Here is a 19,542-nt window from a genome sequence, read left to right on the forward strand (position 1 = left end):
AAGAGAGAGACCTAATGTTTAATAGACCACATTTAACTGTTTTAGTCTGTGGTGCAGTTGAAGGTGCTATATTATTTTTTCTTTTTGAATTTTTATGCTTAAATAGATTTTTGCTGGTTATTGGTAGTCTGGGAGCAGGCACCGTCTCTACGGGGATGGGGTAATGAGGGGATGGCAGGGGGAGAGAAGCTGCAGAGAGGTGTGTAAGACTACAACTCTGCTTCCTGGTCCCAACCCTGGGTAGTCACGGTTTGGAGGATTTAAGAAAATTGGCCAGATTTCTAGAAATGAGAGCTGCTCCATCCAAAGTGGGATGGATGCCGTCTCTCCTAACAAGACCAGGTTTTCCCCAGAAGCTTTGCCAATTATCTATGAAGCACACCTCATTTTTTGGACACCACTCAGACAGCCAGCAATTCAAGGAGAACATGCGGCTAAACATGTCACTCCCGGTCTGATTGGGGAGGGGCCCAGAGAAAACTACAGAGTCCGACACTGTTTTTGCAAAGTTACACACCGATTTAATGTTAATTTTAGTGACCTCCGATTGGCGTAACCGGGTGTCATTACTGCCAACGTGAATTACAATCTTACCAAATTTACGCTTAGCCTTAGCCAGCAGTTTCAAATTTCCTTCAATGTCGCCTGCTCTGGCCCCCGGAAGACAATTGACTATGGTTGCTGGTGTCGCTAACTTCACATTTCGCAAAACAGAGTCGCCAATAACCAGAGTTTGATCCTCAGCGGGTGTGTTGTTGAGTGGGGAAAAACGGTTAGAGATGTGAACGGGTTGGCGGTGTACACGGGGCTTCTGTTTAGGGCTACGCTTCCTCCTCACAGTCACCCAGTCAGCCTGCTTTCCCGGCTGCTCGGGATCTGCCAGGGGGTAACTAACGACGGCTAAGCTACCTTGGTCCGCACCGACTACAGGGGCCTGGCTAGCTGTAGAATTTTCCACGGTGCGGAGCCGAGTCTCCAATTCGCCCAGCCTGGCCTCCAAAGCTACGAATAAGCTACACTTATTATAAGTACCGTTACTGCTAAAGGAGGCCGAGGAATAACTAAACATTTCACACCCAGAGCAGAAAAGTGCGGGAGAGACAGGAGAAGCCGCCATGCTAAATCGGCTAAGAGCTAGTAGCTACGCTAAGCTAGCGGATTCCTAAAAACACGCAAAGTGAATAATGTGTAAATAATTTAGAGGTGATTCAGCAGAAGGAGTGCTTTAGTTAAGGCACGTAAAGATTACACTGGGAAACAAATCGTAATCTAGATAACTAGATCAATCTAACTGCGCAGATTAAACAGCTAACAGATACAGAAAAACACCGCTGTGCTCCGGAACAGGAAGTGATACAATACCGCAGTGAGAGCCGATATAATGACAGCCATCTCCCCAGTGCCTTTACCTGACATGCAGCCCCATATCATCAATGACTGTGGAAATTGACATGTTCTCTTCAGGCAGTCATCTTTATAAATCTCATTGGAACGGCACCAAAAACAAACATTCCAGCATCATCACCTTGCCCAATGCAGATTCGAGATTCATCACTGAATATGACTTTCATCCAGTCATCCACAGTCCACGATTGCTTTTCCTTAGCCCATTGTAACCTTGTTTTTTTCTGTTTAGGTGTTAATGATGGCTTTCGTTTAGCTTTTCTGTATGTAAATCCCATTTTCTTTAGGCAGTTTCTTACAGTTTAGTCACAGACGTTGACTCCAGTTTCCTCCCATTCGTTCCTCATTTGTCTTGTTGGGCATTTTCGATTTTTGAGACATATTGCTTTAAGTTTTCTGTCTTGACGCTTTGATGTCTTCCTTGGTCTACCAGTATGTTTGCCTTTAACAACCTTCCCATGTTGTTTGTATTTGGTCCAGAGTTTAGACACAGCTGACTGTGAACAACCAACATCTTTTGCAACATTGCGTGATGATATGCACTCTTAAGAGTTTGATAATCCTCTCCTTTGTTTCAATTGACATCTCTCGTGTTGGAGCCATGATTCATGTCAGTCCACTTGGTGCAACAGCTCTCCAAGTTGTGATCACTCCTTTTTAGATGCAGAGTAATGAGCAGATCTGATTTGATGCAGGTGTTAGTTTTGGGGATGAAAATTTACAGGGTGATTCCATAATTTATTCCTCAGAATTGAGTGAGTCCATATTTTTTTCCTCTGCTTGGTCTAAAAAAGTAACCGTTACTGACTGCCACAATTTTTTTTTCCTGATTTCTTATAGTGTTTCTTAAAGCCAGAAAGTTGCCATTTGAAATGACTTTAGTTTTGTGTCATGTCTGTGATCTGCTTTTTTCTACAAAATTAAACAACTGAATGAACATCCTCCGAGGCCGGTGATTCCATAATTATTGCCAGGGGTTGTATATATAAATAAAAGAAAACACTAAGAAATCACACTGACATAAGTATTCACAGCCTTTGCCATGAAGCTTAAAATTGTGCTCAGGTGCATCCTGTTTCCACTGATCATCCTTGAGATGTTTCTACAGCTTAACTGGAGTCCACCCTGGGTAAAGTCAGTTGATTGGACATGCTTTGGAAAGGCACACACCTGTCTACATATAAGGTCCCACAGTTGACAGTGCATGTCAGAGCACAAATCAAGCATGAAGTCAAAGGAATTGTCTGCAAACCTCCGAGACAAGATTGTTTTGAGGCACAAATCTGGCGAAGTGTACAGAAACATTTCTGTTGCTTTGAAGGTCCCAATGAGCAGAGTGACCTCCGTCATCCGTAAATGGAAGAAGTTCTAATACACCAGGACAACTCCTAGAGTTGGCTGTCCGTCTAAACTGAGTCACAGGAGAAGGGCCTTAAGACCCTTTCACACTGGGCCTGCATACAGTTGCATACAGCAGGAATGTCTGCATCAGTTGCGTGCAGCGGGGGGAGGGGGAGCTTGAGGAGGTGAGCGAGCCAAGGAGCTGCAGCCAGGCTGTAATGAGCAGGTGTGCGGTCTGATTTTTCTTTTAGTTCCTGTGACCACGGAGCTGCAGCCAGCAATCGCCCGCACGCGCAATCCATCCGTGAGTGCACGTGGGGATATTATCTGTGAGGAGACGTGGAGATGTCCTCCGTGAGGACACTGGATATGGACATGTCCTCTACCTGTTGATCGATCTGTGAGCAGTTGATGGACTTTAACACAATCGTGAGAGAACTCATGAGGAGGTGACAGTGCCGCGGAGCTCCAGCCAGGCTGCGTGATTAATAGCTTGGCAAAAATGGAGCACAGCAGGAATTATCAATTTATGTCAGGTAGCATGGTATTGTGTGGATGTGGCATCCAGTCACATTAAGTACCGTTACGTTGCGTCAACTTACATGAAAACTACTTCCCTTTCTGTATCCAGTGCTCTACGCTGAAAATCTGGGAAAAAAAAAAAAAAAAAAAAAAAAAAAAAAAAAAAAATCAAACGTTTAATTTTTTGCGTCTGTTTACATCGACATTTGCGTCCCTCAGGGTATTGTGGCATTAGACTGCAAAACTCGGCGTCGTCATGATACCGCATGACGCAACTCTATGTTGACCCGGTGTAAAAGGGGCTTTAGTCAGGGAGATGACCAAGAACCCAATGGTCACTCTGTCAGAGCTCCAGCATTCCTCTGTGGAGAGAGGAGAACCTTTCAGAAGGACAACCACCTCTGCAGCAATCCACCAATCAGGTCTGTATGGTAGAGTGTTCAGATGGACACTACTCCTTAGTGAAAGCCACATGGCAGCCCACTAGGAGTTTGCCAAACGGTACCTGAAAGACACTCAGACCAGGAGAAACAGTTTGGATTGTATAAACTGCAGATAAAAGCCAGCACGAAAACTTTTGTGTGTTGAGATTAGAGGGGGCTAGGAGGGGGGAATATTTTGCACAGGTACTGGCTGATGGCCTGTATAGGTCCAGTATACGGTGCTTTCACTGGTATTCCTTACTCTTAGCAATGCCAGGAGAACAGGGAGAGTAGTTGGAATATGGATGATTTGGAGGAGGAAGATGGGAGTACTTGGTGTCAGGTTGGATTAATAAGGGATCAAAGAGAACAAGGAACAAGGGGTCAGAAAGTGAGGAACACTTTGATGTTGTAAGATTTGAAGAGGAAGGCGGAGTTAAACACTTGGACCCATTAAAGCTTACAAAAATAATTAAAACTCAGGTTGGGGATGTGAGGTTTGCTAGTTCTGAATGATGGAAACTTGTTAATGAGATGCTGTTCAGAGGAGAAGAGCAAAAAGCTCAAAAGCTGCAATCTGTTGAGAAAGCTGTAGCAGCTAAGGTCATAAGAGTGGGAGAGCATGGAAGTAAAGGAGTGATCTTCCTCTAATGGTCAACATGAAGGATCTTGTTAAGAATCTAAAGTTTAGATGTGGAGCAAGGGAATCGAGATGACAGAAACAGAGTCCTTTTTGCCAGAGTTCAGTGCAAGAGTCCTACCGAGTCAGGTGTATTTTGGATTCATGAAGTACAGGGAGGGTAAGGGAGCATGCACAAAAGCCAATGAGGTGCTTTAAGTGCCAGAAGAGTGTACGGGTGAGAAAAGATGTTATAAAAAGAGAAGTTGAGATTTACAATGTAAAAGTGAAGGGGAAGATGTCTTATGCAGAAGTACTCTACAGAGTTGAACTATCGAAGAAAGTTAATGGAGAAAATCAGAAGGGAAACTGCGTCAGTGACTGCATGGACACAGAGACAGGAAATGCTCAAAGAGAAGGAAATTAAGACATGGGAAGAAAAGAGGGTCTTGGTTATCTTTACTGCAGGGGTAATAAATGCAACAGCTGGCGTTAAACCAAAAACTGAGATGATTCAAATTATTACAAAGGCAGCAGTGCAGCATTTGGATATGATGGGTTTAAAGTGGGAAGAGATACGGAATAGACTCAGTGTGCAACCAAGTCAGGAAGGGAATAGTTTGGGATGATGCTATTGATTGTTACTTTTACAGTGGAATGCAAGCAGGTTACTAGTAAATGGACAAGATTTTAAACACTTTATCGAAGGTATAACTGAGAAGCCAGATAACTTATGTACTCAAGAAACATGGTTAAAGCCAAGTTTGGATTTTATGTAATTTGGCTATATTGGCATTAGATGATAGGGAACAAGGGAATGGGTGTGCTACTTTTACAAAGATGGGAGTACCCTATAGAGCAGGGGTGGCCAAGTTCGGTCCTCGAGAGCCACCTTCCTGACACTCTTAGTTGTCTCCCTGCTCCAACACACCTGAATCCAATGAAAGGCTCATTAAAAGTCTCCTAACGAGTCTTTCATTGGATTCAGGTGTGTTGGAGCAGGGAGACAACTAAGAGTGTCAGGAAGGTGGCTCTCGAGGACCGAACTTGGCCACCCCTGCTATAGAGTAACAGGTATAGGGAAAGAATAGTGGTGGTGGAAGTATGGGCATAAAGGAAGAAGACAGTGGTAATAGATTATTATAATCCATGTAAACAGTTAGAATTTGATGAACTAGAGAAAGTGAAAGGTGTTGATAGTGATAATTAGGGATGGGTATTGATAAAATTTTATCGACATCAATGCCATTATCGATTCTGCTTATCGATCAGATTCCTTATCGATTCCCTTATCAATACTGAACTTTCTGTGACTAAAAGTAGGCTTTACAGGTTTTCTATGTCAACATTTTACTGAGTCTTAAAGTAAAAAATATGAAATTGGTCACTGGATTGTTCATCTCTGGACATAAATAGAAATAATAATAAAAAAAAAATCTATAGTTTTTGTCATAAGCATTTCCTTTCAGGTATAAATGAGACAGATCTAACTCCATTGCCCTGAGCTGTTGTCTTGCAGACAGCTGCGCTGTCCTTTACTAGGAAGAAAATTGTAGAAAATATAAAACTGATGCTGTATGGTAAGAATTTGGGCAGAGTTCAAAATTTAAGTTCTTAGGAGTTTTTTTTTATTCAAGACTTACATGGAGGGATCATATAGTGAAAGTGGTTGACAAATGCAAAAAGGTGATGAACATAATGAGGTGTCTTGCTGGAACAGAGTGGGGAGCAGATATGGTATCCTTAAAGCAAATTTATGTGTATTTGATAAGATCAAGAATGGAATATGGTAGCTTAGTATATGGATCTGCCTCCAAGTCAGTTTTGTCTCGGTTGGATCTAGTTCAACCTAAGGCTCTCAGGAAACGTACAGGAGTGACGATGTGTTCAGCTCCAATGTGTGCTATGCGCGTTGAAATAAGAGAAATGCCATTTAGCTTGCATCGAAAGCAACTTCAAGCTAATTACTGGATAAACCTGATGGGTCAGAGAGACAATCACCTGGTTAAAGTAGTGATTCAGCCAAGCTGGGAGAGAGAAGTGGAAAAATTGTCAAGCTTTAGATGGTCAGGAGAGGTACAACCCCTGGCAAAAATTATGGAATCACCGGCCTCGGAGGATGTTCATTCAGTTGTTTAATTTTGTGGAAAAAAAGCAGATCACAGACATGACACAAAACTAAAGTCATTTCAAATGGCAACTTTCTGGCTTTAAGAAACACTATAAGAAATCAAGAAAAAAAGATTGTGACAGTCAGTAACGGTTACTTTTTTAGACCAAGCAGAGGAAAAAAATATGGAATCACTCAATTCTGAAGAAAAAATTATGGAATCACCCTGTAAATTTCCATCCCACAAACTAAAACCTGCATCAAATCAGATCTGCTCGTAGACATTGACCCTATGCCATGACATTGATCCTATGTGTCTTTTTGCAAGGAACGTTTTCACAGTTTTTGCTCTATGGCAAGATGCATTATCATCTTGAAAAATGACTTCATCATCCCCAAACATTCTTTCAATTGTCCAAAATATCAACGTAAACTTGTGCATTTATTGATGATGTAATGACAGCCATCTCCCCAGTGCCTTTACCTGACATGCAGCCCCATATCATCAGTGACTGTGGAAATTTAGATGTTCTCTTCAGGCAATCATCTTTATAAATCTCATTGGAACGGCACCAAACAAAAGTTCCAGCATCATCACCTTGCCCAATGCAGATTTGAGATTCATCACTGAATATCACTTTCATCCAGTCATCCACAGTCCACGATTGCTTTTCCTTAGCCCATTGTAACCTTGTTTATTCTGTTTAGGTGTTAATGATGGCTTTCGTTTAGCTTTTCTGTATGTAAATCCCATTTCCTTTAGGTGGTTTCTTACAGTTCAGTCATAGACGTTGACTCCAGTTTCCTCCCAATCGTTCCTCATTTGTTTTGTTGTGCATTTTTGGATTTCTGAGACATATTGCTTTAAGTTTTCTGTCTTGACGCTTTGATGTCTTCCTTGGTCTACCAGTATGTTTGCCTTTAACAACCTTCCCATGTTTTTTGTATTTGGTCCTGAGTTTAGACACAGCTGACTGTGAACAACCAACATCTTTTGCAACATTGCATGATGATTTACTCTCTTTTAAGAGTTTGATAATCCTCTCCTTTGTTTCAACTGACATCTCTCGTGTTGGAGCCATGATTCATGTCAGTCCACTTGGTGCAACAGCTCTCCAAGGTGTGATCACTCCTTTTTAGATGCAGACTAATGAGCAGATCTGATATGATGCAGGTGTTAGTTTTGGGAATGAAAATTTACAGGGTGATTCCATAATTTTTTCCTCAGAATTGAGTGATTCCATATTTTTTTCCTCTGCTTGGTCTAAAAAAGTAACCGTTACTGACTGCCACAATCTTTTTTTCTTGATTTCTTATAGTGTTTCTTAAAGCCAGAAAGTTGCCATTTGAAATGACTTTAGTTTTGTGTCATGTCTGTGACCTGCTTTTTTTCTACAAAATTAAACAACTGAATGAACATCCTCCGAGGCCAGTGATTCCATAATTTTTGCCAGGGGTTGTAGTAGCAAATGAACTAACCTTGCATGGCAAAGTCTTGTGTCCAGGAGTTTTGTGGCCTCCTGTTCTTTGTGGCAGGCAGAGATTCCTAGGGTTGAACTTGCACTACTTGAACTTAAGGCAGAGAATAATAATACAGTCCTGGTCAATGTATTTCATGACCACATAACAGAGAGCTACCAAGAACAGGTTTTACTTTTTAGAGCTTTTGTAGTCCAAGGATTGAATACTGAGTCATGCAGAACATCAGATTTCCTGAATGCATTCACGGTGCACTTATTTGCTATTCTAATGGCAGTCCAATGGACAGCACAGATAGATCATCATAAAATGTTGGTGTACAGTGACTCTGTGTCAGCTATCAAAAGTATTAGAACAGGTTCATTGAGGAGTTGGCAAGACCTCATTTATGACATTATTTTGCTGATTAAGGATGTGGCAAGGAAAGGGGTTGAGATAACGTTGATGTGGGTTCCAGCGCATATAGGCATGCCAACAAATGAGTTGTGGATAGGTTGGCCAAAAAGCTGTGACAAATTAAAACACAGACATCAGTATCAATCTTTCCAAAGCAGAGGGCAAGTGTGTTGTATGGAGGGAAATTAATTTACATGGGCAAAAGTGCTGGGAGCAGGAGACTAAGGGTAAGCATTTATTCTCAATATAGACTAGTTCCTTGTGTAATTTCTTTGAATTTTTTTTTGGAGATTTGGAAACCTATACATTTTTGGAAAGCTTATGTAAGTGACAGCAGAGCAATCAGTCCTCACATGATGTTGCTTTCAGGAAACGTGGGTACTTTGATAGATAATGACTCTGCTCCCGTCTCCATTGTTTATATACTACGCGGCTGGCGTGTGAAAGAAAACAGAGAAAGACAGATTATTACGAGGCTTTTAACCCTCGAGATAAGCTGTTTATTATGATCGATGTGTAGCAGCTGGTTCAGTGGATCCGTATGTTGTACCGGATAGTGAATTTAATGATGATGTTACAAAGTTGACCACCCGTAAACGGAGCTCCACGGAGCTGCTGATCCACAAGCTGCCGACCAGGTCAGCCTCGCCGGCCTCCTGCAGAGCATCACAGCTGAGCTCTGAAAGCGGAGGTCAGTCTTAAAGTCCTGAGCGATTTTTCTCACCAGGTGCTGGAAGAGCAGCTTGTGGATCAGCAGCTCGATGGATTTCTGGTAGCAGCGGAGTGCCACAGTGCCGGGCCTGTAACGGTGAGGCTTCTTCACACCGCTGGTAGCCGGAGCGCTCTTCCAGGCGGCTTTGGATTTGGATTTCCAGGTGGTCTGTTTGGTTGAGGCCATATTAAAGCTTCCTTCAGATCTGCTGAGCCAGGTCTCTCTGTGTGCCCCTTAGAAAGCTCGTAACACTCCACTGTGGCCTGTAAAATGAGTGGCGTGCCTCATTTTCATGCGGCGATGCTGCACTGCGTTCACGGTCTTGTGTGGATTTGGGACACATCGGCTTTTTAGGTATAGGTGTTAAACTTTACAATCTTGCATATTTTCCAGTTTTTAAGCATCAAAAATGAACAAGAGTGGTCTAGAATTACTTGTAATAGACATCTTTAGCATCACTTTATTTACAGGTATCAAGACAATACAGTGGAGAGAAAGTGTTAAGTCATTATCTATCAAAGTACCCACGTTTCCTGAAAGCAACATCATGTGAGGACTGATTGCTCTCCTGTCACTCACAATTTCACGCCCCTCTCAATTGAAGCCATGCCCTCCCATGCCAGAACGGGGCCAAAAGTCTGAAACTGAAAAAAATAAGATCTGAAAGTGAAAAAAGATCTGAAGGTGAAAAAAAGAAATACGAATGAAAAAAAAATTATTTAATCAAAAAAATTACAGAGCTGAATCAAAAATTTATTTAAACTGAAAAATATTTATCTTCCACTTATTTTTATTTTGATAATACTTTTCAAATTATTATAAAATTCAAGAATAAACACTGAATTTTCAGTTTCAAAATTTATTTTTTCAATCTTTTTTTTATTTTCAGATTACAAAACTTTTGGCCTTGATTTAGCTCCATACAAGTCATCCTGCTGCAAACATGCTCTCATTTCAATGAAATCACATATAATTTTAGTTCCAAGAATTAGCTGCCTATGTTTACCAGAGGGCAAGCTATGATTCTGAACAACAAAACTGTAGGATAAACATTTTAATATTACATAATATTTTCATAACTGTTTTAATATCAGCATTATCATCTTAAAGATACATTAATGTTTAACAAGAAAGTTTTTTGAAAAAGATAAATGTATCAGATTTGGCAAGAGCAGAAAGAAGGTATGCAAAGCAGAATAAGAAACAAAACGGGAATGTTATTATGTAGCCCATTATCAAACTTCAGCACATGAAAACTAATTGTGTGATTCTCTCAAAATAGAGCCTGCATGGCCAAATTTCAAAACTACTTGTATAATATATTTGTTGATTTTATTTAAAGCTTTATATATTATATTTTATTAGTATGGCCACCAAATTTCATGAAATGTTGATTTTCAGAGGGGAAACGGCTATTAAAGAGGGCATGTTGTTTGAGTATGTTTGTTGTTAACAGAAATTGCTTTCAATTTTAAGGGTCATTTGTGCAAAAAAATAAAAGTTCTGTTATACATAATTGAATTTAGCATATATGTTAGAATCAATTTATATATTTAAGCCTTTTATTTCTTGTATTTTTTCATTTTCCTTTATATTAAGAGGTCAAACTAAACATTATAAGCCTAATATGTCACATACGTGACACTAGATGTTAATTTATTTTTTAATCAAACATTTGTATGGTTTCTCATTAACTTTATACTTCAAATTATAAATCAACAGAGCAGTCTTAAAGTATAAAATGAAAACTGTGTGGAAGGATGCATTAAATCAGCCTTTAAAGCAAAAAGAATAATTGTCACACATCACACCATCACGTGTGTGACCACTGCAAATTATATGCTAAAAACACACTAAAATTATATAAATATTCATAATTTTTGCTTGAGCCTACAATATTTGCACTCAGTTGCAATTCGCTTCGCACATGAGCAGAAATGAGCCATGAAAAACTACATGTGGCATAAACAAAGTGACTGAGCAATGGAGGAAAGTGAACAAAATGTTGCAAACGAAACGTCGAATTTACAGCCAAGGTTAGTGTTTTTATATACTTGATTGTTTATTGTTTAAGGTAGAAACTGTTAGGAAAGCTGGAAATGTTTTTTATTCTAGCTAAAAACTAGTAGTTGTCGAAGAAAATATCAGAATAAAAGTGCTGTATTCTCTGGATCTTAAACAGTTTGTTCGCTATTACAACATGGCTGCTGTTGCACGTGGGTGATTTTGCTGTGTTGTTTTGGGACTAAAATATGGAAAGAAGAAACGTATTAATTAAATTCTGCATGAAAATTCTGTATGACTTGTCTCAGAAGTTCCAGAAGGATTTCTCATGGAAGTACTTTGCCACTTCACATGGTAAAGGTGTCATGGACGGAATTGGTGGTTGAGCAAAATCTCTAGTTCACCAGAAGTCAATGAGCAAAGATGGGAGTCATGCCGCACAAAGTTCAAGGGATTTTGAAAAGTTAGCAAGTGATCTGATGTCATCAACAACAGTGCTGCATATTGATCAGCAGGAGATTGATGAGGCTGTGGCATTAGCAGACTCATGGGAGGACACACTAGCAGTTGTTGGAATCCGCAGCATGCATGATGCCCAGTGCATTTTCAGGGATGGCAAGATCGAGTTTCGACATGTGACTGGCCAGACAGAACCTGATATAATCATCAGTTATGATGCTGCTCAAATACAACTTCAACGTATGCTTAGAATTGTTCTAGACAGTACAAACTGTTCATGTATATGTCTGTACACAGTAAATGAATTATATGACAGGTTTGCTGTGTATGTTAGATGTCTCAATTCTTGTTCCATTTTTATTTCAGATGATATAGCCTCTGCACATGTGCCAGTTGATGCTGTAGCAGGGGACTGGGTTGCTGTCATTTATGATGATCATTGGTGGCCAGGAACTGTCAATTCAGTTTCAACCGATGATAAAATTTCAGTTTTGTTTATGAAACCTGTTGCCAAGAACAAATTCGTCTGGCGTCAAGATTCAAATGGTAAATGCATTGACACAGATGTTGTGCCAACAATGGAGGTTTTGGCAAAGCTTGAAGAGATCCCAGTACCAGTATCTAATCGCCACTTCTCCTCGGCATATTATGCAAGTAGGTTAGATGAGCTCATGAAGGCTGTTTAAAGTAACTTCCAAGCAAAACAGTGGATCACATTACTGTATACTTTTTAGTTCTGTTAACTGTTGTTTATATACTATATTATATGTTTAATAATATCTGGTGCTATTTATACCAGATTTTTTACTTGTTATTGTTTATATTTCACTCTCGGTCACACATGTGACAGACACATAATCCTCTCGGACGCTGTTAGTTTTAGTTTTTCACAGAAATTTGTATATATGTTCTTAAGAGTGTCAATTGCTGCAATATTTCATGTGCTCTTCTTTATGCTATCTTTTCCAAGTTCACAGACTTTTGAACTTGTTTTGAGAACATAATTCAAATTCATTTTTGTGAGTCACACACGTGACATGTCACATTCGCCTTGGTATCTGAAAAAAGGGTAATGAAAAAGTTGTGCTAATTATGTGTGCTAATAGAGTTGACCCAAGACTCAGTAAATGTCTAATAATTTTCAAGGCCTCACATATTGCTAAAGCTTAAGGCGCTGAACTAGAACAAAATGGTTGTCTGAATGTCACACACATGACGGGAGAATCGCCCAATTGAATAAATATTACAACAAATTAAATTAATTAATTTAATTAATTAATCATATTATTCCACTTAGTTGACCACAGTCAGCCAATATCAAAACATTCAGTACCTAATGGCCCAGTCACACGGCACACGACCATTCCTGAACGAAGGGAAAAAGTAAAAAAGTTACAATTCGTTGAGAAAAGGTGGACAAAAAAGCTTTTATCACCGAACAGTCTGCGAAGCAAGAGCGCAAAAGGGACGAAAGAGGAACTTAACAAAACCGAAGCTCACGATCTCAACGAAACGCACCTGGAGCCACAGCTGGAGCAGTGTGTCTGTTCCAGCACTTAGCGCTGGAACGGACCTCAGAGCGCCTGACTCCAGGAGAAACTGCAAACAGAATCTGTGGAGATGTCGATGGACCACCTGCTCTGGTTCCTTGTCTAGAACAAAGGAGGGATCATCTCCATCATCATCAGAATCCACACTGTCTGTCGACATGATGCGTGCTCCGTCGTGCCCCAATTAAAAAAAAAAGTGTTCCATGGTCACTGCTGTATCACTGTATTATGTTCTAAGCCATATATACTGATTTATAACAGAAAACTGTCAAAAGGGAGAATAAATATAAATGTAAAGATGATTGAATATATCAGAGCAGTAAATTAATCAGTGCGTGTGAACTCGCGCATTGACTCGTGCGGTTATTTCCACCAGCTGATCACTGATCCACAACGTGAATTCTTCCTTCCAGAACAGCTCTTTATATCATCATTTTGATTCATCTGCCTGTTGCCACATGTACAGAAGGACTGGACTGTCATTCCTACACTCATATTGTTATATTTAATACAAAATAATAAGCGCACAGAGCAGCTCCTACTGCCGCTGATGCTGCATTCAAGTACCGTTGGAAATTACACAACTTTTTCTTTGTTTCAAATTCAACAGTTGCTTGTGGCAAAATAATTATATCCACACAAAAGATTAATTCTGGCCTATGTAATGTGCCTGAGTCCATTGAAGCTGCCCCCCCCCCCCCCCACAGATAAAAAAATCCAAGCAAGCAGGCTGAGTTTGCCCTGTAATTTCCGATGGTACATGAACGCAGCAGCAGCCTCAGCGCTCACAAACCGGTTTCTGCAGTGTGAAAACGTTCAGCTGCTCCAACGAAGTCAAATTAAACAATAACATTACAAAAACTACACAAACGATTAAAAAACATCAAGAACGACAGCAAAACAAAACACAGACGAACTGAGGTTTTCGTTGCCCTTCGTTCAAATTTTTCAACAGTTTAAAAATCCTGACGAAGCGCCCGCTGCAGGAACAAAGCTGCACGAAGGTTAAACGATGTCAACGAAAGTCCAGATTTCTTGTTTCCTCAGGGTTTCACCTTTCGTTAACTGCCATGTGACTGGGCCAGAAACACACCAGAACTTTCACGACTGTCAAAGGAGTTCAAGTGTCAATTTGACATGGAAACAGAGAAGGCCAGGAAACACCACGATCTTGGTCCAAATGCTGTGAAGAGGGATCATGACGCCATTGACAAGATCAAGACTGCAATAATGAGACATGGGAATCCATTTGCTGTAGAAGGTGACAAGCTGTACAATCTCATCACCCAAGCCTACAGCCCTGATGAGTTTGTCCCACAGATCCTGAATGCTGATGAAATTGGTCAAATGCTGTATGAAGACTATGCAGCACAGAGAATAAATGGAGACGTCAGCCTCTGGGAGCCAGTCAAGAAAGAGAAAAACAAGATGTTCATGTCTGCAAATAAGAAAACTTCAGTGAACATCAGAGACAAGACTGTGGACCTAAAGGAGACCCGTGACTTGTACAGCAGACTGATCGTGCTTGCTAAGTAGAGACATAAATCAGAAAGAAGCCATCAGAAATTATGAGTTCACTCTGACACCAAGAGCACTCTTTGCTCCAGAAGGTACAATTCTTCCATGTCAGGACAAGTCAAAGTTAATTCACCAGCTCAACAAGTTGCTCCAAACAGATAATACTGAAGAAAGCCAGCCAGACCATGCAATGGACACCAGATGCCCCAGTTCATAAGATAGCCCTAGTAGATGGGATGGTTACAGTACAAAAGATGAGAAAGAAACCAGCCACTGTAGTGACAGTCAAGGACCTCAGCAAACGTTTCAATGAGAGATTGATTTCGCTCACACAGGACTATGACGAAGTGATTCTGGTATTTGACACATACAAGGAAGACTCACTGAAAAAAGCTACTTGAGAGAGAATAAAGCATGGGAAAGGTCAGGCCATCCAGTATCAAGTCAAAGATGAAACAAAAACACATCCCCATGAGCAGGTTCCTGTCACATGTCAAGACAAAAGTCCTAGAATACAATGAAACATCACCAAAACTTTTCATCACATCTGCATCTGGGAAAAGTTGGAACAACAAAGGTCTCATACTTGAAGACAATAACCATGAAGAAGCAGATACGCTGCTGATTTATCATGTTGTTCTAGCAACAAAGAGAAACTATCCACATGCCCAGATGATGGTCTTCTCACCTGACACTGATGTTCTAGTATTAGCAGTTGGACACTACGACCTCATGCTGAAAAACATCCATTTCCATGACTTCTGGTGTAGTTCAGATAGAGCAGGTTTGGAAAGCTTTAGGTGCTGAGAGAGCAAAGGCACTGACAGCATTCCATGCTTTCACTGGAGCAGATAACACAGGTCGGTTCTCTCGAATTAGCAAATCTACCTGGTTACAAGTGTACATAAAGGCAGACAAAAACATTATAAGCGCTCTTCACAATCTATCTGTACAAGATGATGTAACAGAACTTACTTACTTACTTAAAAAGCCATCACTTGACCCAGCTATCTTAGCTAATTATAGGCCAATCTCCAACCTTCCTTTTCTCTCAAAAATTCTTGAAAGGGTAGTGGTAAAACAGCTAACTGATCATCTGCAGAGGAATGGTCTATTTGAAGAGTTTCAGTCAGGTTTTAGAATTCATCATAGTACAGAAACAGCATTAGTGAAGGTTACAAATGATCTTCTTATGGCCTCAGACAGTGGACTCATTTCTGTGCTTGATCTGTTAGACCTCAGTGCTGCTTTTGATACTGTTGACCATAAAATTTTATTACAGAGATTAGAGCATCAGATCCTTACTCTGGATGGCATTACACTGACCTCTAGTAATACTGTGAGAAATCTTGGAGTCATTTTTGATCAGGATATGTCATTCAATGCGCATATTAAACAAATATGTAGGACTGCTTTTTTGCATTTGCGCAATATCTCTAAAATTAGAAAGGTCTTGTCTCAGAGTGATGCTGAAAAACTAATTCATGCATTTATTTCCTCTAGGCTGAACTACTGTAATTCATTATTATCAGGTTGTCCTAAAAGTTCCCTGAAAAGCCTTCAGTTAATTAAAAATGCTGCAGCTAGAGTACTGACAGGGACTAGAAGGAGAGAGCATATCTCACCCATATTGGCCTCTCTTCATTGGCTTCCTGTTAATTCTAGAATAGAATTTAAAATTCTTCTTCTTACTTATAAGGTTTTGAATAATCAGGTCCCATCTTATCTTAGGGACCTCATAGTACCATATCACCCCAATAGAGCGCTTCGCTCTCAGACTGCAGGCTTACTTGTAGTTCCTAGGGTTTGTAAGAGTAGAATGGGAGGCAGAGCCTTCAGCTTTCAGGCTCCTCTCCTGTGGAACCAGCTCCCAATTCAGATCAGGGAGACAGACACCCTCTCTACTTTTAAGATTAGGCTTAAAACTTTCCTTTTTGCTAAAGCTTATAGTTAGGGCTGGATCAGGTGACCCTGAACCATCCCTTAGTTATGCTGCTATAGACTTAAACTGCTGGGGGGTTCCCATGATGCACTGAGTGTTTCTTTCTCTTTTTGCTCTGTATGCACCACTCTGCATTTAATCATTAGTGATTAATCTCTGCTCCCCTCCACAGCATGTCTTTTTCCTGGTTCTCTCCCTCAGCCCCAACCAGTCCCAGCAGAAGACTGCCCCTCCCTGAGCGTGGTTCTGCTGGAGGTTTCTTCCTGTTAAAAGGGAGTTTTTCCTTCCCACTGTTGCCAAGTGCTTGCTCACAGGGGGTCGTTTTGACCGTTGGGGTTTTTCCGTAATTATTGTATGGCCTTGCCTTACAATATAAAGCGCCTTGGGGCAACTGTTTGTTGTGATTTGGCGCTATATAAATAAAATTGATTTGATTTGACATTGATGGCGCTTGCTACTTTTGTCTGTACAGCCTACTCCCCAAAAGGCATCTCAATAAGGATGATTCCTGAACTACAATGGCATCTCTTCTGCAAGCATATGGCAGAAAGTGACAAGCTGCTTCTTACCACTGGGACATTGAAGCAGCATGTTCTAAGGGTCCACATCCAGGCCCAAGTGTGGGGACAGGCCAATACTGCTATTCAAGACCCTCTACCAGATCCCCTACTGAATGGCTACCATGTTACCTCAGCAGGACAACTGCGGCCAACAACAACAGATGTTCTTCCAACTCCAAAGGCCATCATCGAGATGGTCAGATGTCAGTGCAAATCGAACTGTTCATCTGCCAGATGATTTGTAGAGCAAGGATCTACCCTGCACTGATCGTCAATGTGGTACTGACTGTGAGAATGATATGGACACACAATGTGTGAGTTACAGCAGTGACAGTGATGATGAGAGTGATAGCTATTAAGTATTTTGTAGACCTTAATTACTTTACTAACTTGGAACAGTTATTCCACTTAGTATAATGGACATTTATTCATATATGTTAAGTATGTAATAAGATGTTATATACCACTATTCCTATGTAGGTTTTTGACAATAAATATTCACTTTAGTTGTGAAAAAAATAACGTTTTATTTATCTGTCATATTTTTGCAAACATTTTAAATGTTGGTAGCCATACTGGAATTCAAGATGGTGGCCATACTGGTTCGTTGGGGCAAATGGCAACATGGTTTTTCTGAAAGCCCATAATGTGAGCTTTCCAAAAATGTATAGGTTTCCAACTCTCCAATAAAATCCAACAAAAGTAAAATATGGATCACAAGAAACTAGACTAATAGCTACTAACCAAGTATACCAAGTAAGTAGGGTGACGGATTCAGTAAATAGTTATAGAAGAAAAGGGTGGAAAAGAAAGGATGAAGTGACTATTGTTAGACTGAGAATTGGTCATAATTTCTTGAACAGTACTCTCTTCATCCTAGTAGAGCACCAGGATGGACTGTTTGGAATGTCCACAGCCAGAGACAGTGCAGCATGTCCTCATGTATTGTAATTAATATTCCAGCAAAACTGAATTTAACCAGGTTAGTCCCATTGAGATCGAGACCTGTTTTGCAAGGGAGACCTGGACAATTATAAAGTTTATAATTCACCTAACCTGCATGTCTTCAAAAGTGGGAGGAAACAGAGCCCCTGGAGGAAACCCACACAAACACGGGGAAAATATGCAAATTCCACACAGAAAGGTCACAAGTGGGAATCAAACCCATGACCTTCTTGCTGTGAGGCAACAGTGCTAACCACTATACGACTGTGCTGCCAGGAAGGCAAGAGCTTCTCTCAGAATTTAGAAGAACACGTGTGAGGGGGAAGTGTTGGCTTTTTAAATACTTGAAAGACACTGGACTCATCTTGAGGATTTAGTACTGCTATAACGGACTGATGCAGAAGGTGGCAGCAATGCAACAATAAGGATACCGGCTGTCGTTAAACGCCATAGAAGAAGAAAAAGCAGACGTCAAAATGGATACAGGTGGGGTGGGGGCTACTAGCTGCAGTTCTTTTGTCAGTTTGGTGAACTGCTGACACCGAAACTACGTAACTTTTACGTGCTGAGAAAATGGCTTCTATACACTTGGCAAGAAACTAAAGCAGGCTACTGCACAGCATTCAAGGCAGACAGTAACATTAACGTACAACATGAAATCACAGGCGTTTCTTTGCACGAGCTAGTAGCTAACGGCCCGTGTGGATGCTGCAAAATAGTATTAGCTTAGTACCAGTAGCACCATAATAAAGACACTTCGAGTTACACATAGAAAACGAACCTGCACTCTTCTGCATAAGGTCCGATTTTAGAGGCTCATTCTCCGGCTGCTTTTGGTGTTGAGCCACCTCCATCTCAAAAACTACTCTGCAGCTGGTTTTGTTTCTGGTTAGCCAAACCTCACAGACCACCGCTTCTTCCTCTGCTGCCTGCAGAGGGGCTGCAAGATACTGTGAAGTGTCCATTACCACCCCCTGCTGCTCGGGAGTACACATTATCATTTACATTTTTATGAAGAAACCGACGTGGGGCAGGTGCATGTTTTACAGCTCATGCCCAGCCACACAAACACTACAAACATCGCCATTAATGACAAGTAACTTAATCCCTAGCTTCTACTTAACGTAGACAAGCAGCTGTGGACTCTGATTGCTATTAAAACATAAATGACACTTGGGGAGTATACACCTACCAACAAACCAGACCTCGCCAGATATTAGCTCTCTGCATGTGCCTAATTTTTTAATCTTCTCCAAGGAGGTTGTTTTTAGTGCTGTTGAAAACGCAAAAACTACTGAATTGATTTTCTTGAAACTTAAGTGGAAGTTATGGACCAAGGAGAAAACCATTAGCTTTTGAAGCAGAGCTGATTGAGGGGGCAAATCCAGGAATTTACTTCGCTTTCTTTAACATTGCAAGATGAGGAATTCTTTTTAAAATTACTGGATCCACTGCCTTAATCAGACCTTTTCCAGAAGTTAATTATTTCCTCCTTGACCCATACCCTTCCATCAAGTTTAAAAAAATGCTTCAGTAGTTTTTGTATAATCCTTCTTACA

At 40.6% G+C, this 19,542-nt stretch overlaps 1 protein-coding gene and 1 long non-coding RNA gene across 2 annotated transcripts in view; both read right to left on the reverse strand.

Moving 5' to 3' along the window:
- LOC117512424 (zinc finger protein OZF-like) overlaps positions 1-18,933 on the reverse strand; it is a 37,081-nt gene extending 18,148 nt beyond the window's left edge. The window contains exon 1 of the mRNA XM_034172489.1: positions 18,765-18,933. Within this exon, the coding sequence (XP_034028380.1) occupies positions 18,765-18,837 (73 nt within the window). The 5' untranslated portion in view covers positions 18,838-18,933. The remainder of the gene's footprint in view (positions 1-18,764) is intronic.
- Positions 1-19,542, reverse strand: part of LOC117512516 — a 528,597-nt gene that overhangs the window by 142,477 nt on the left and 366,578 nt on the right. The gene's annotated exons all lie outside the window — the stretch shown is intronic.

The sequence above is a fragment of the Thalassophryne amazonica genome, chromosome 1 (assembly GCF_902500255.1).
Source record: "Thalassophryne amazonica chromosome 1, fThaAma1.1, whole genome shotgun sequence".
Classification (NCBI taxonomy): domain Eukaryota; kingdom Metazoa; phylum Chordata; class Actinopteri; order Batrachoidiformes; family Batrachoididae; genus Thalassophryne; species Thalassophryne amazonica.